We start from the raw sequence: 18,843 nt of genomic DNA on the forward strand, positions 1-18,843 counted from the left end.
AACCTTTACATAAATAAGCAGATCGAGGAGCTGAGCAGCACTAATGTCGGTTGTTCCATTGGCGGAGTAATGCTGAACAACATTAGTTATGCTGATGACATGGTGCTGCTCAGTCCCTCGATCAGTGGCCTCAGAAAACGGCTAGGCAAGTATCGAGCGTATGCCAAGGCCCAAGGACTCAGGTATAACTCTAAGAAAAACTTCTTGTTTTTCAACCCGTAAACACAAATTTAGCACAATACCACCTGTGTTTCTAAATGAAGTTCCACTTGCTAGAGTCAAGAAATTCAAATACCTGGGTCATAGGGTAACTGACACGCTTGCTGACCATGTAGACATTGAGAGGGAGCGAAGGGCGTTGGCCGTACGTGGGAACATGTTAGCTCGTAGATTTGCAAGATGCTCTACAGAGGTGAAAGTGACTTTACTTAAAGCTTAATGTCAGTCCTTGTACACATCCAATCTATGGGCGAGTTACACCCAGCGCGCGATAAATGCTCTTAGGATGGCTTTAACGCCATACTAAGGAAACATTCATCAGTCATTGATGCAGAGTGTCAGAAGTAGTCATAACAGCATTCTAAGACCTGACAATTTTGATGAGGCATTGGATAGAGGTGCATGTTAGATAGAGATTAAGTGTCATTAATAGTTTCAATGCCTTACCACCTGCTAATCAATTTCTCCCATACAAACAAGCTCATAGCTCTTTTATATGGGGTTGGTTCTGTTTAAATTTTTTTTAAATAGGTAAGTGACCGCTAAGAAACAACTTCCTCAGCTCAACGAGTGAGTCGCTCATTTTCTTAAATAAGTTGAAACTTGAAACGACCACTCGGAGCAACTCGCCTTGTTGGCAATTCTTAACTTAAAAAAGCACAACTTTTTATACAAGGAAACAATTTTGTACCCCTACTATTCAGTTCTTACTAACATAGAAACCGTCCCATGATGTAATTTTTTTTTCTTGAACTAAATGTTCGAGAATTAATAACTTCATAGATGATAACTGATTAGCGCCTTACCCAGCTAGTAATTACTAATTATTAACCTAAAACGGGATGTTGGTAACCAAAATCTGATTCTAAATACCAAGGACATATAGATACATAATAATGGCAATAGATAAAATAATAATGATTTATTCAGAACAATTATCAACTCACATTAATGCTCACGTTGTGGTTTAAAATTCATGCCGTGAACTGTGAACATAATACAAATTGTACATGATGTGTGCTGTGTGTGAACATTAATGGCAAATTAGTACCTATTCTATGTTGATAGCTACAGTACTTATCTATAATATGTTAATACGTGAGCCAAAAACTTTGTATCCTTTTTGACGAAAAATGGGGAAACGTAGGTGAATGCAATTTTGCACAGTTATAGTTTATATTGTGAAGGAGTGCATCGAGCAAATATTATTTTATTATGCTTTAATCATACATTTTTTTAACAAATAAAACATTACACACACTACAACACACACACACTAAAAATGACAGATTTTTGAGTGACAAGCCTATAGGTACATACGAATTATACTCTTTTATTTATGGTTGAAGTCTATTGACAACAAGGTGACAAATTGAAAATGGATTATAGTTTTTTTAGATACTATTAGACACTGCTTACACGGCCAGTCTAAGATCAGTTGAGTCCCAGAGACAGAGAGAAGAGTTGAAAAAAATATGATAGTTAATATTTTTTTTACAAAATATAGGGAAGTTGTAGTCCTAATGTCGTTGAAACTAAGGTCGAATTTCGACCATTGGGCGATCTCTGGTTTATAGTATTCTCCATTTAAGTTATTATAATACGAGTTATTATAATATATATTAACTAGCTGTCCCGGCAAACGTTGTTTTGCCATATAAATTTTTTTTGTATAAAAAATAGATGTTGGCCGATTCTCAGACCTACTCAACATGCTCACAAAATTTCATGAGAATCGGTCAAGCCGTTTCGGAGGAGTACGGCAACGAAAACTGTGACACCAGAATTTTATATATTAGATATCCATTATCCAAATATATACTATACGAACCAACGGACTGGCGGACGGACGGATAGTGATCTATCAACGCACAGCAGAAGCAACTGGACGGCTCGGGCTGGGAATACAGGTAGATGTTATGACGTGGCTGGGAAAGGATTTTGATCAATTCTAATTTCTACCCCCAATGGGACAAAATAGAGGATGAAATTTTGTATGAAACTTTGTTAATTTTAAGCCGATCGGGCTGAGCCTTTGATATCTAATTAATAATAAAGACAAACCTAGTAATAATATATTCCCAAACTTATCATGTATCTACTGTAGCCAAGCACCTACCTAGGTGAGGGACCTGTCTAATGTCTATGCCTTTATCATTTTATCAAACGTATGGGAGGCAGTTAAATATTTTAACGTGTAACTTAATTACTTTAACAAACGCCTTTATCAAAGATTTCTATTATTCCTAGCGATCGGCGAATATACCTGTTAATTTATAATTCAATAAAAATTGATGAGGGTCGCACGTTAAATAATAAAGAAATGGCATTTTTAATAAGGTGGTAGAAATCTTAGGGCGCATGCGTGAAAGCGGCTCCAAGGACAGTATTTGCCCTTTTCTTTGCAAACACGAATATTTACTGGACATACAAAAGCCTGCCTATGACATCATCGGTATCATATTGTCTCAATCAAGTCTCTGACTCATGCTAAGTAAGCGTATGTGGCGTCACAATATACAGGCTGATGTGGGATTTAATTTCTAGAAGAATTTATCTGTGATTAGGCTTAGTTTACATACCAATCTTTTATCATTATTATCACAACATTTTTAAATATTATGTTTTAGGTAAACAATATGCTTTTGATAATAATAGCAGTCACGATTTCATAACTTCCATTACAAAGATGACTTGAAGTGGTTTTTAATTTTTTTTAAGGCATGATTATTCGATATTCTGCAGCAGATTCGTATAGCAGATCCGTACTATCTGTAACCTGCAGTGGACGAAATTCCTCCAATCCTCCTATTCCTATGAGCTTTATTAGTCTCCAATTATTCAAAGACTACTTTTCTACCTACCTATCCACTTTTCCCACTATAGTCTTTCTGTACAGTCCACACAAAGATTCACATAAAATATGACAAAACACTTAGGTAATAGGATAGACAGCCTATCCAATATCCTCGGCTCTTATGGCTAGGCTAGACAGCTTGACCCGGATTTTGTAGGGTTGTACAATGTACAGTCAGGCTTAGTAAGGAAAAACTAAAAAGATCCATGAAAAAATCCTAGGGAGCCGAGAAGAATATAACACATGCGTTAGAAATTAGAATGTAAATATATGTTCAGGGCCCTGTTGTATAAATGTTTATGTAAGAAAATCTATAATATAAACACCCTTTGATAGACAAAATCCACGAAGCCCATAAAATTTGGGGTTTATCGACTCTATACTTATGGCTCGTTCAGCCGGCTATAATATGTTGAGGAGATAATAATACTATGTCTACACTGTTACAGCGGAATATCAGCGCTTTTTCATGTGTGATTTTGTAACATCATAGTACATACATATAATTTTACCCCAGTACTATGTCCATAATTAAAACTTATTTAAATTTATGAGCTCCTCCCATTTTTCGCAGTTCGTGGCGGATCGGTTCATTATTGCAATTGTGATTTTGTTCAGGAAGTTCTGGGTCCAGGAAGCTGCAATACAGATTATGTAATTCCATTAAAGTTGTGCCTTTGTTCAGTTCGGTTTTCTGGGTCAGGGGAATCGATTCCGCCTGTATCTAACAGCCTATTTACAGCGTTACTAACCCTGGGGCACCTGTCGTTACACTGACAGACTAACGACTCTCTCCGATCGAAAAATACGGTCCAACTTTAAATAACAATAGCCAATTCTAACAAGGCAGTCTACACGTTAATTGGATTTATCAGTGGGCAAAAAATTCGTGAGAATTGAAATCCATTTGACTTATTTTGATCGCGGCTTCATGATTCATTTTGTTGGTTCAAAGAACTTTGTCGAGGTTTTATTATTATATAATTTTTGCTTCATCAGGATTTAATCATCTAGTGCACAAAGGTATTTGTATATACCTAGTATTATCTTCCTGTGTCAGCATATTCAACCAAACAAACACCACAGTTTTTTTCGCTGTAAGTTACGAGTACCTTGTCGATTTGTTTTTGTGATTGCTTTTTGCTGATTCGGTAAGTATGGATGCACCGAAACGAATGCTAATTGCGTCATCATTTTATACATATACAAGGTGAAATAGCAATTTTCTTATAATCATTCGACATTTCGTTTTTAATATTACAGACTATCAAAAATTCTACATTCATATTACGCTGGCTCCAATAAGACTAAGTGTGCTCCAATAATTTTATAAATAAATAGGCTTTAATCTATAATACCAACTTCAATTAGATCTAACATCTTAAAAAGCTTCTTATGGAAATCACCTTTTTGTTTTAAACAGACATTCATAACGTAGCATAATAATTATTCATGATGCATCATAATATTATTATTATTTTCGAATGCCCGTTGAGTTATTAGATAGACATCCCTTTAGTCGCGGTTAGTAAGCGTAGGCAGACGGGTGAAGTGACTATAAAGTTATTTAGCATACAAACACTGGAGCATAATATTTTGCTAAGCTGTGTTATATTCAGCCTTCTTATCGTGATTCGTGCAGCAACTTACCTATACCTAATTTGTTCATTAAATAAATAATTATACATAGGTAATTAGAAAATGTGTAAAGCTTAAAATCTTCAGACAGGGGTGGACAATTACAGACAACAATAACTGATAAATTGATGATAAGTTACTAAACTTACATATTAATATAATATGTATTCGTACACCCCCTACCCCTAAGCAACGAAATACCAAAAGCGGAGTGCAAAAAATATCAGATAAGCCACGAGAAAACCAATAAACAGTTGTTTTATTGCGAGTAATCCCATTACATGAGAGTGGTTTTGGGCTTTTAGGATAGTGGATCGTTCAATAAAAAGATCTTTGGGCCCAATGTCCTAGAGCGGTACGCTCCGGAACCCTCAATACGAGAAAGCGAAATGATGTTCTTGAACTAGGGATGGGCGCATCGATAACAAAATTAGGTCAGGGTCCGATGCGTCACGTGCTACGGGGTTGAAAGAGTGCGTCGGGCGTCGGAAGATGGAGCCTTTTCAAGAAAACATCGTGACGTCACAACTTGTTATAACACAATCCTTAACAGATGATCAATACATCTTAAAAGCCTAGTTTAGTAACATTTGAGAATTGAAAAAAACAATAATACTTAATAGAATTGACGAAAAAGATGAATATACACATGCGTCCAAAATATCGACCCACCCCGCGCATTTCTATTCAAGTCGCTATATCTTAAAAAGTTATAGTTATTTATTATTTCTTTTTATTAATAATGCGAGTTAATATGATAGGGAATGTGTACGTTTACTCTACATTTTCATTTCCAACATGCTTGACTACAAACGAAACAAATCACTAAGCACCCCCGTCACTCAGTTTTTTAATCGTTAATTGAACGGTTTTGTTCTGTATGAAAAATCGGTCAAATCTTACTGTTTTTGTTTTGTCTCGATTTTTATTGATTTATTGCTCATTTAACTTCATTTTAAACGTAATTTCTTTGTGGCGAAATGGATATTACTCCAAATAAAGCCTCTCAAGCAAGGGCTTTGCTAAGAGCTGAATTTAGACAACGAGTTGTAGCTAGAAGTCTTAATTTAAGTCGAACTTCGGTTACAAGAGTATACCGAAGTATTCTAGAGACTCTAAACTTTACCATGCGACCATGTTTAGGAAGACATTGGGCTACATTTGAACGTGATGACCGTTTTAAGGTGTCAACGTCCTTGCGGAATCGACATCTCATTTCAGTTCAAGTGCAACGACGGCCAAGAGAAGTCGGATGAGTTACAGTAATTGAGTAGACTGTACGACGAAGACTTGCAGGCAGCTGTTTGACTTCACAAAAACTCGCTAACGGTCCAAAATTAGCCCCAGCACACAGTCAAGCGCTGCTTAGTTTCGCACGTTCTCATGTTGATTTTTCATTGGAGCAATGGCGGGTCATGCTCTTTTCTGATGAAAGCTAAATCAGTCTTTATGGTAACGATGGTCGCAGAAAAGCATACCGTTGATAAGGAGAATGATTTGCGCAGGCGTGCATTGACGAAAGGCTTCCATTTGATAGGTGTTCGGGGACTGTGTGGGGCGAGATTTCTTTTGATGCATAAACCAATCTTGAGTTCGTAACCGGGCCACGCCTTGGCACTTTGAGTACCTATCGATACATTCAGGGCGTACTAGGACAACATGCGGTGCCATGTGCTGGTTTTTTTTTTTATGAAAGAAGGGGGCAAACGAGCAAACGGGTCACCTGATGGAAAGCAACTTCCGTCGCCCATGGACACTCGCAGCATCAGAAGAGCTGCAGGTGCGTTGCCGGCCTTTTAAGAGGGAATAGGGTAATAGGGGAGGGTAGGGATGGGAAGGGAAAGGAATAGGGGAGGATATTAAAGGGAATTGGGCCTCCGGTAAACTCACTCACTCAGCGAAACACAGCGCAAGCGCTGTTTCACGCCGGTTTTCTGTGAGAACGTGGTATTTCTCCGGTCGAGCCGGCCCATTCGTGCCGAAGCATGGCTCTCCCACGTTTTGTTGATGAAGGTTTCATATTGATGTAGAACAATGCTCGACCGCACGTTGCTGCGAAAGTTCGTCAATATCTCTCCGACGTCGAAATTTCGGGTTTGGACTGGCCAGCAAGGAGTCCTAACCTTAATCCTATTGAGCACCTATGGGGAGAACTCAAAAGGAGGGTCAGGGCCCGGACTCTTGCCGCAGATACCCTTCAGGACCTCCAGGTGGCTGTACAAGAAGATCGGCATGGTATCGCTCAGGAGTTCATCATAACTTTGATAAGGTCAAGGAAAACCCGGATGGAAACCTAAATTAGGGTAATGGGTGGCACTATGAGCTATTGAAACCAATTTGTTAGTGTTTTTTACAAGAAAGATGTCATTAATCGCCTACTGAAATGTTATGCCAAACTGGCCGGTTTTTGTTTTAAGGCTGTAGAATTAGTAAACAATTTACAATTACAATAACTATAGCAATAATTAAATCCTTATTGTACTACCTTTAAAACGATTCCAACATTTATTTAATACTAATTATATTTCTTGAGTTATTACCGTTTGAATCATAAGGAGAGAGGTGGGTCGATTTTTTTGCACGCAAGTTTATAATAGAATTGACGAAAAAGAAGATAATGAGAGAAAGAAGAAGAAAGAAGTCTAAAAATATCAAATTGTAAGGAAGATAAAAGATAATGGCATAAATATAAATCTTATCTTATATCTTTAAACGAGCAATTCTTGTAATATATAGGTATACTAGAATGAAATATAAAACCCATCACACGACTACAAGTTGCTAACGGCCTTTCATGAACCAGATAAACCCTGGATAAACTTATTTCCATGAAAATATCGATGAAAATTAATTTACTAAACGCCATCTGTTTTCATATATTAGAATTAAAATGTTGATTGCATTGATATGTTTTCTAGATGGAATATAGGCCAACACGGTACACTCGAACTCCATAGAAATGCAAAAGGAGTTCTACATAAGATAAGATAGATTGATTATTATTATACCAAGTGATAATATTATTAAACATAATATTCTAACGTATTAAAAACTTTAAACAAAAACATACTAACTAATAAGTATGATTAGTTCTATGTTACAATAAAGTAAAAAATAAAACGCCATCTGTTGAATCGTATTAGAACTAAAATGTTCATTCCATCGATATATTTCTGGATTTTTTATAATATTATACATAAAATATGTTTAAGATTTTTGAAATTTTATTTTAATACACATCCAAGACCCAGGAACATTGAAAACTTTTTGTTCCGCCTGCGGGACTCGAACCCAGGACCCCCGGGATGAGCGCTGGCCACGCGCAATGCGAATTCATTTTCATCGATATTTTCATGGAAATAAGATATTTTCCCACATCAAAATGTAGCCTATGTCCTTTCTCAGACTCTAGAATAACTGTATACAAAATTTCATTGCAATCGGTTCAGTAGTTTTGGCGTGAAAGCAAGACAGACAGACAGACAGACAGAGATACTTTCGCATTTATAATATTAGTATGGATTATTATTATACCAAGTGATAATATTATTAAACATAATATTCTAACGTATTAAAAACTATAAACAAAAACATACTAACTAATAAGTATGATTAGTTCTATGTTACAATAAAGTAAAAAATAAAACGCCATCTGTTGAATCGTATTAGAACTAAAATGTTCATTCCATCGATATATTTCTGGATTTTTTATAATATTATACATAAAATATGTTTAAGATTTTTGAAATTTTATTTTAATACACATCCAAGACCCAGGAACATTGAAAACTTTTTGTTCCGCCTGCGGGACTCGAACCCAGGACCCCCGGGATGAGCGCTGGCCACGCGCAATGCGAATTCATTTTCATCGATATTTTCATGGAAATAAGATATTTTCCCACATCAAAATGTAGCCTATGTCCTTTCTCAGACTCTAGAATAACTGTATACAAAATTTCATTGCAATCGGTTCAGTAGTTTTGGCGTGAAAGCAAGACAGACAAACAGACAGACAGACAGACAGACAGAGATACTTTCGCATTTATAATATTAGTATGGATATATAATTGTAATCTCGGAATCGGCTCCAACGATTTTCATGAAATTTAGTATATAGGGGGTTTCGGGGGCGATAAATCATCTAGCTAGGAATCATTTTTAAAAAATGTCATTTCATTCGTGTTTTATCGAATACCGAGCAAAGCTCGGTCAAATAGCTAGTATCAGTTAACAAGGGATAGGGTCGGGACTCGGGTTGTAGAACAAATTTGAAGCCTTTTGTGCCACCGGACACACGTTGAGTAACAGGTAAACCTATTTGTCGTGGACGCTAAGCAAATACACTTTATTCTGCATTTTTCAAGGGTGACAATTGACAAAAGATGTTTATGTTCTTATGGCGCTTTATAGAATCGATAAATAATAAAGTTTGCATCGTTTATTTCTAAATAAACTCATTAAAGTAATCACGGTGATCAGAAATTACTTTATTACGACCATAACAAAATTATTTTGAGAATATTGCATCAGAAATAGTTCATTGACAAGGCATAAATAGATCGTGCGGTGTGCGGGAGACACCGCGTTAAATTATAATATATCTATGCTAATAGTATATCATTAAGAGCCCCCGCAGTTCAAACTATCGGCCGAATAAAAGTCTGTAGACTTTTAGTCGGTCGATAGTTTGAACAAATTGCGATTTCAGTACATTATTATCGGCCGATAGGTACAAATCGTTTAGTGTGCGCACCTTCATACATCTTCGTACTGATTAAGCTTTCAACTAAACTATCGGCCGACTAAAAGTCTGGTGCGTGCGGGGGCATCCCATACAAGATACTTAGATGCATCCATATACAAGATACTTTTGGTAGCATCTTCTGTTTGCACCTAAACCGACCCAACGTCACTATGAAATTACGTCACATTGGGATAGCCGATGCCTTTCTACAGTCACCTATCTGGCTAGTATTTTTTAATATTCTTAGGGCCTATTTCACCACTTCCTGATAAGGCTATCCACCAATTAACTTCAAGTATCAAGTGTGGAGAATCTGTCAAAAAAGTTATGAATAGCCTATTAAGCACTTTATCAGAAAGTGGTGAAACAGGCCCTTATTTTCTTTAACCTGGAACCTAAAAGGAGCTGATAAACATAAGTCTCTGTCGCTGACTAAAGGGTGAAATACATCTAAAACACAAGCCATGATGGTCATAGTTAAAACTTTATTGATCCAAGAAGCAATGAGATCACAAGGAACTTTTTAAAAACTGGTTATTAATTCTGTCCTATAAAAAGTTTAGGTTCTCAAAACGATGCACTATTGTTGCAATATTTATCAAAACTATAGAAAAGACATGTTTGGTTAGAGGAAATAAAATCTAAGGCAGAAAGTCATTTATTATTCGAATCATCATTTTTAGGGTTCCGTACCCAAAGGGTAAAAACGGGACCCTATTACTAAGACTTCGTTGTCTGTCCGTCTGTCTGTCTGTCTGTCTATCTGTCTGTCTCCAGGCTGTAACTCAAGAACGGTAATAGCTAGAGAGTTGAAATTTTCACAGATTATGTATATCTGTGAAAATTCCATAAACATTACAAATTTTTTTCGCGGCTTGTGTTGCTTTTTACCTTTTTTGTAATGAAATTTTAAAATGTATCGAATTTCTTTATTAGAATCACTCATGTTAACAATAAGAAAAACAAATTAAAATCGAACATAATTTTAATTTGGAATTGTCTTGTGTTAAATTAAAACTTTTTAATGATATCAAAATCAGCCAGATACAATAAGTATAGCCTAAGTTCATACATACTATAATGCGAAAAGACTTTTTCCCCAACCTATAATTTTGGTCTTATTTTGCTCTATAATGGTACGGAACCCTTCGTGCCCGAGTCCGACTCGCACTTGGCCGATTATTTTACTTAGGTTACGCAAAAAAGACTTGAGTATTGATTGGTAAAAAAAAATAATTGTAATTGTTGGAAAAAGCAATTACATAAGCAGTGATGTTATTAATTGTATTAGGATAACATCAGAAACAATAGCATAATATTACAAAATGTAATGAATTTTTAACAATAAAATCTTGATAGAACATTATATAGGTCAGTCCCGGGTCAAAAGATATGAATGGATGTACGCGTGATAATACATGGCACTCCGGAGATTTGTTACCTTGTGAAGCTACCCGGACGATAATATTACAATAACCCGACGTCAGCTTAGGTATCACATAATTGGATTTACTTTATCGAAAACTAAGCTGGCTAACGGGTAAATAATAAATATTTTAAAGCAAATTGGCAAAATAAGCAAATCGATTTACATTTTACTTTAGATATCCAGAAGGGCTAGAGATATCGCAAAGTACTCACCAGTATTCGACCTGTCGTCGTCTGACCGGAGATCAGTTCGCCGGCCCAGTCCTTGGCTTCGGTCATGAAGGTGCCCTCGAACTCCTGTTTGCCCTGGCGCACCGCTTTCTGCTCCTTCTGCTTGGGGTCGTTCGGCGAGAGCTCCGGCTCCTTGCGGCAGCAGAAGAACGCGCCCGCCCGCCATACCAGCACGACCAGCAGGCCCGCGATGAACGTGAATATCGACGACAGCAGGAAGCACCACCATTTTCGCACACTGAGGCAGTCATCTTCAGGGCTCGACGCGGTTGTCGCCTCTTCCTCGGACGAAGCCATTCCCCGAGGGCACGAGGCATCCAGACAAGCGCGCCATGCACTCGCAAGGATGCGCGCGCTCGCACGCCAGCCCGCGCGCGACTGAGCGAGCGGCGAGTCCTCCTAGCGAATGGGCGCCGCGCCGTTCGATGCCGCGCGATCGATCCGCGCCTGCGCGTCCGCTACCGCCCGCTCATACTGACCCGCGAACCTCCACCTCTTCTCTTATCTTCTGAATCCGTCGTGCTTTGTCCTCTCCCACCTACGTCTGTGACGTGCGAGGTAGCGACCAGCTCGGATGCCCCGACCCCACGTCAGCTAAACTTCTTTGCTCCTTATGCCTTTATCTTCGCATGTAAATAATTTTCTTTCAATTGGGTAATCATCGTTATCTTACCAGGAGAGTCGGATTCGCCCGTTTCTGCTGCACTTTTCGCGATTACTGAGCCGTTTTAACGGGCATAGCGCTCCGTCGGCCGAGCGGTTGTCGACTAGGGCGAGCGGAAAACCTCCCCAGTTTTCGGTCGTCGGAACACTGTGCGGTTTGGTTCGTTTCGTATCTACGGTTGGCGCTTTTCAGATCGATGTTGCCAGTGTTGATAAATATTATGAGCGAGACCGCTGAAATGGTAAGGGTCAATGTTTTGAACACGAAACTAGGCTACGGCACGCCTCGCAACTTGCAAGTGAATATAGATTGTAGATACGCGTCTACAGATATTTGATTGAAATAAGATAGCGACTATAACATTAGACTTTTTACGACCGTATTACAAATAAGTATATAATTGAATACAATGTTATTGTAGTGAAATCATAAAACTACTTATTAGTAGGTACTTCTACAGTATATATAATAATAAAGATATTTTGCAATTCTGTCTGTTTTTATTAGGTATATATTTTCGAGTGATTACATAGTACAATATACTTAAGCTGTTTACACCTAACAACCCTCGTTTTACTATTAAGATGAGTATTTAGGCGACGCATCGGCGCCATACACAGCTACAGAGTACTACACAACCGTATAGCTGCTTTTAATCAACCTAATTCCTAAACTAATACGAGGCTTTTTGTTAGATCTAGTTAAGATACGGTCGAATTAGAAGTTTATTACTTCCGATTACCGAAAAAATGATAAGGTATTTTTGATAGCCTTTATCATTCGCGCTGTACGTTTTTTCTCAAATACTAATTTGCGATTCCAATAATAATTACTGCCGTACATAATAGGAAAGCTTTCGATATTCTAGGTTATTGCTCATTGAAGGACACGATCAAGAGACAGATAAGAATATTATACTGTTTAGCCAATGTTTAACCCAGACTGGCGCGAATTGGCATCAGAATTAAAAGAATGACACGATTTTTAAATGTGGGAGAGCCCCACATTACGTCTCGATTATGGTACGGGAGCCCTAGAACATTTTTTTTTTATTACTATCAAGCAAATTTTTTGTGAGTAGCTTCATTTTCATAAGACGAACAATATTTTTATTTGCGAAAAATCTCGAAAGTGGTAGCTAACAGAGATATCATACTTTGAATTGATGGTCCTAAAATATGGATTGTTCTATTTGTAAGACAATGTTACTCTTAAATTATGTAACTAATAACTAGACATCGGATTATATGCATTTGCATACTTGCATATGCAAATGCATATAATGGCACTTTTCAGGCGATAGTGCATATTTTGGCAATTTTTCGTTGATAGTGCATATTTCGGTAGTTTTATGCCCTCGTTGTCTCCAAACTAGCTATCATGACACACACTGAGGCCACAAAACAGAGGTACGATAGATCAAAATACTTAAAATATGTGGCTCCATCCCCATTTAAAGATTATTAGTATAGCATAATACATCCGATATAGGTACAATATCTTTCTAGAAACAAAATTTTTCTTTGTAGTTGGCATCATGAGTAAAAAATTTGAATAAAGTAGTTACCGATTTATTAAACTTCCATGGGCATTAAGATTGCAATCGGAAAATGTTGGTAGAAAATTATTATTGGTGCTGTATAAAAAATGATAAATCCTGGATTTGATGAAATTATAAAAATTTACGCTTTTATTAACCGGCACCACCGGAAAGCTCTTCAAAAAAATAATAAATTTTAATAAGAAGTGACTTTTGATTGTGCATATTTTGTGCATATTTCGGCCATTTATCGTGCATACTTGCATGCATATTTCAGCACTTTGATCGTGCATATAATCCGATGTCTACTAATAACTATTAACCTACCAATATACAAAAAAAACAGCTGGTTAGGGTTCCGTTTTAGAGTACCTACTGCAGTATAAGTCAACCAAGTTTTGTTTGTTATCTATAATATCTACAGGCGAATATAGAACCTTTTCTATTGACCTTTTTAGATACCAGTAAGAGCCAGTCCACACGGCGCGTTGCGTCGCTGCAGCATTGCCGTTGCGTTGTCGTGACAGCAGCGCGCAACGCACACAATATGACGGACAGCAGCCCCCGAGACGAAGCGGGAGGGGTTGTTGACGTTAAGGCGAGGTGTTATCTCAATCCAAAACGATAACCTTGCACAAAAAAAAAAAATATTTAATATTTTCTAAATAAATATTAAGAAAAATGATTGTTCGGTTCAGACCTTTTAAAAATAGATTCATTAACAATTTATTCAAAGTGCCTGGATGACCGAGCTTTGCTCGGTATAGCGGTATAGCAATATAGCATAATTATTAATACTTATATTTCGATGACAAAGGGTTTTGTCGGAGGTGAGTTTATAAATTAATTACAGCGAAAGTATTATTTCTTATTAAAATGTTTATGGCTTAAATCCTTTTAAATATTGTGCTCTATATCACATATTTTTTTTACATTTCGTTGTTATATTGGAACTAGGTAAATAGGGTGTCAAGAAATAACAAAATGGGGTTTCACCTCGCCTTAAGACTGCTTCGTAATAACGCTGCGATGACGCAGCGCCCGTGTGGCCGGCTATGCGTCAAACGGCAGCGCTGCGTCGACGCAACGCGCCGTGTGGACTTGCTCTAAGACGTGTTTATCTGTTTGTATGATTTGCCAGTTTTAGTCTCACATCCACTCGCACGCAAAATAATACATTGCTATTTACACAAGTACAAATTACGGTATTATGTGGCCCGCAACCATACTATTTAAGTTTTAGTTTTTACAAAAAATAAATATACTTACTATAATTTTGCAACAATTTATTTATTCATAAATACAACTGAATCAAACTTTAACTACTCAGCAAACTAAAATTACTGACTACTAACTTGATTAAATGCATAAAAGTTACATTATTTTTTTATTTATGATAGAGTATACCTACTTATATAACATAGATGGTACAAATATTATTAAAATATGTGAATTTAATTATTAATGAATAATGAGCATTGTTAATACATAATACACAATAATAATAGTACATACTAATGAATGTTTTATAATATGTAATCTACAGATTGAAAGTACATTTTGTATACTTAATAAATTATACAAAATATCAATTTTTAAGTATTAAGTACTAATCAATTTCACAGCTTTGTTGTTAAATTAGCCAATTTAACAAAAAATTAATAAGTATGACTTAAGGGTATTTTTTAAATACCTTATCAGTTACATCTATATTAATTTTGTTCTGGTACATTCTCCCCGATCCATTTCAAATAAGGTGGATTGCCATTTTTAATTGGCAATGAAATAACTTCACAAACCTCATAAGGGTGATTAGAGCGAACATATTCAGTAAGTTTGTCCACTAGAGATGTGCGAGTTTTTATCATCAACAAAGCCTGAAAATGAAAAAAAAAATCAATTAAAAAAACTCCCGATTAAATAATATTACCTCGATCGTGGAAAAACCAGACACAATATCTTATCTATTTTTATCGCGGTCGCCGGTGACCGCTTGGGGCTTGGGGCAATATTTATTAGCTATAGTCTATACTATGCTGGTCAGTTCATACTGATAAAATGACAATGCCTTAGAGCCAGTTCACACGGCTGGACTGGCTCTTAAAGTAAATGTGCTGGTATGCTTAAAAAATACAAAATTGCTCACAGTATTGCATTAGGCAGCATTTAATATTTTTCATAATATTGTACTGTATAATATCTTGGTGTAAGCTGACCTTAAATATTGTAATACTTAAAATTGATTAAACTAGCAATGTAAAATTTAGAATGTGACATTATAATTAACTAGCTATTTGACTGAGCTTTGCTCGGTATTCCATGAAAATGACATTTTCTGAAAATGATTCCTAGCTAGATCGATTTATCGCCCCCGAAACCCCCTATATACTAAATTTCATGAAAATCGTTGGAGCCGATTCCGAGATTCCAATTATATATTTATTTATATACAAGAATTGCTCGTTTAAAGATATAAGATATAGTAGTTCCCAGTTGAATAAATACACACCTCACTATCTTCATTTATTTCATTCTTCCATTCATAAATTGATGTAACTTGTGGAATTATATTGACACAAGCGGCTAACTTATTTTTGACTAAACCATGGCCCAGGGTTTTACCCACATTTGTATCAGGTACAGTGACATAGGCAACTGAATATTTATCTGAAAAACATCAAATATTTAAAGTTAGTTTTATACTTTTTCAATGGTAAGTCTTTGTAGATAGGTACTTGCCAAACAAACTTGGCGAAAGTTACTTTTATAGGCAAAAATACCTACTCAGTTCAATTTAAGTATAATGAAAAAAAAATTGACTATAGGTAATATCTTGAATTAAAAAACAAGTAATTTTGTATCCAGTCCAACTATGACTAACTATGTGAAACTACATTTTTAAGGCAAGCCAAAGTTGTGTGTATGTTTAAAAAACCTGAGATTTTGACTTTTTTAAATGTGAAATATAATGTAATAGTAAGGTATCAATAAATAATTTCGAAAAAGAGATTATCTTACCGGCATCAACACTTCCTGAAGACATATTAGCAGACATTACGCTATAAGCAGGTCTCAATACAGTAAACAGCAATGCTAAAACTTCTTTTCGGTAGAAAGTTTCTAGCATATTTTAATGCTGCAACCCACACCTGAAAATATAGAACCAAATGCTTAGAACATGAATTGAATCATACAAAGTTACTTAATTTATATAATAAATAATAATATTATATATTGTCCTTGTAACTGTTTATTTTATTCATAATATTAAGTTATTTATTCGCTCCCGCATGTACAGTTAATTAGAACTATCACGTCATACTAGTTAAAAACCGGCCAAGTGCGAGTTGGACCCGCCCATGAAGGATTCCGCAGCAGCAATAGGTAAGGTTTATTTTTATGAAATAAAAAAGTTCACAGACTACATCTACTTACCAAGTTTCAATAGTAAGTACCTTATAGTTTTGGAGAAAAGTGGCTGTGACATACGGACGGACAGACAGACAGACATGACGAATCTATAAGGGTTCCGTTTTTGCCATTTGGCTACGGAACCCTAAAAAGGCAAAAGCTGCTATAGGCAGTGGGTCCAATGTGTTCAGTGTAAATGTTCGTTACTTCTTCACCCAAAAACAACTAGACGGATTTCAACCAAATTTGAATAGTAACTTTGGATTCTGGATAAACACAAAACTTAGGTACTTAGGTACTTTTTATCTTGAAAAAAGTAATGTTCCCGTAGGATACTATAGCTAGAGAACATACTCCTACGGGAGATTATAGCACGTACACAGAAAGTTGTATTCTGTAGATATCGCCGATTATATACTACTGCTCGATCAATAATATTTATGTACACCTCATACCTACCGACAATCTTTATAGGTATATAAAATGGACTTTCAACTGTGTTAATAAAGCTAAAACTCGAAAACGGCTGAACGGATTGGTCTAATTTTAGTCTTAAAATATTCGTAGAAGTCCAGGGAAGGTTTTAAAGTAACACGAAGTTCACCGGGACAGCTAGTATTCTAATATAATTGGTATTTTAAAATTAATTGCAAAAATAAAACAATAATTATTATTTCAATGAAAAATGTTTTTTTTGGTTTTCACTTTTCAAAATATTCAAAACATTTGAAATTTTTTAATCCATCCTCTTCTTTTTTTTTTCTTATAATGGCACTTCGGCTATAACCATGGCCAGTGTCGAGTATAATAATATTATACTTAATACTCGACACTGGCCATGGTTAATATGGTATAATATTATTATGGCGGGAAAACAATATTTTTTAATACAATTTTTCTATATTATCGTCAGGTCAGTCAGGTCTAAAGTCTAGTCAAAGTCTAATTAGTATAAAGTCAATTCAGTCAAGAAGTCAAGTCGGTTGATTCAGTAAAGTGGTAGACGCGTTACTAAAACTTTCGATGGAGTTTTGGAGGGAACACAAAAGAACACGTTTCTGGTTATTACATCACTTTCCCACACTTGTGCACGTTAACGAATATCTAATAGTTAATATCCTACCAATAATACACATTAAAAACCCAGATAACACAAGTTTAGGAAAATAATATAAAAACACAACATCACTCTTTCACATTCTCCGCAAAACTCCCCTCTTCTTTTTTATGTCCACTACATAGTGGTTGATCCATAGATAAAGTATTATAATATATATATATCTATATATACATTATAATACTTTATCCCGTAATACTTTTAGGCCGTAGCCTGTACTCCGTAGGCCGTAGCCTTGGTTTCTTATGTCAATGGCCGTATTGCTTACTTTTTTAAAAAAAAGAAAGATCCATAGACTGTCATCTTTCTGTGAAAAAGCTAATGTCAAATTGATCTGTCATTTGTCAGCTGTCACATATTTAAGTTACTCTATGGCTGTCACTGTCAGTTGTCACAGAAGAAGTGTTATGAATGTAACGTTGTAAACTCAGTTTATTTTCAACTGAATGTGAATAATAAGTTTTGATTGAGTGATGCATAACAAAATGTTTTACGGAAAAAATGCAAACTGTAGGTAGATTGTTAAAAAATCTTCAGACTATTTATTATCAATTGTTATACAAACATGTATAACGTAATATATATTTTTCTAAATCTTAGCAGTAAATTATGGATTGAGCTTGATTAACAAAAAACTCGTTATTATGAATAATTATAATATTTCTGTAACTATTTCAAAACACTTTATTGAAAAGTGTTATGAATGTAACGTTGTAAACTCAGTTTATTTTCAACTGAATGTGAATAATAAGTTTTGATTGAGTGATGCATAACAAAATGTTTTACGGAAAAAATGCAAACTGTAGGTAGATTGTTAAAAAATCTTCAGACTATTTATTATCAATTGTTATACAAACATGTATAACGTAATATATATTTTTCTAAATCTTAGCAGTAAATTATGGATTGAGCTTGATTAACAAAAAACCCGTTATTATAAATTTTGTAACTATTTTAAAACACTTGATTGAATAGTGTTATGAATGTAACATTG

The 18,843-nt window shown here is 35.7% G+C and overlaps 1 protein-coding gene across 31 annotated transcripts in view; it reads right to left on the reverse strand.

Moving 5' to 3' along the window:
* The window catches only part of LOC121726842 (calcium-activated potassium channel slowpoke), a 59,453-nt gene extending 47,516 nt beyond the window's left edge, over positions 1-11,937 (reverse strand). For 15 of the 31 annotated variants that reach the window (XM_042114442.1, XM_042114446.1, XM_042114445.1 and 12 more), the window contains exon 1: positions 11,100-11,935. In XM_042114442.1, coding sequence (XP_041970376.1) covers positions 11,100-11,414 — 315 coding nt within the window. In that variant the 5' untranslated portion in view covers positions 11,415-11,935. Of the gene's footprint in view, positions 1-11,099 lie in introns of all 31 variants that reach the window. The other 16 variants (XM_042114421.1, XM_042114416.1, XM_042114430.1 and 13 more) reach the window with 3 other exon arrangements.
* Positions 11,938-18,843: the final 6,906 nt, after the last annotated feature.

This window comes from Aricia agestis, chromosome 5 (genome assembly GCF_905147365.1).
Source record: "Aricia agestis chromosome 5, ilAriAges1.1, whole genome shotgun sequence".
Classification (NCBI taxonomy): Eukaryota; Metazoa; Arthropoda; class Insecta; order Lepidoptera; family Lycaenidae; genus Aricia; species Aricia agestis.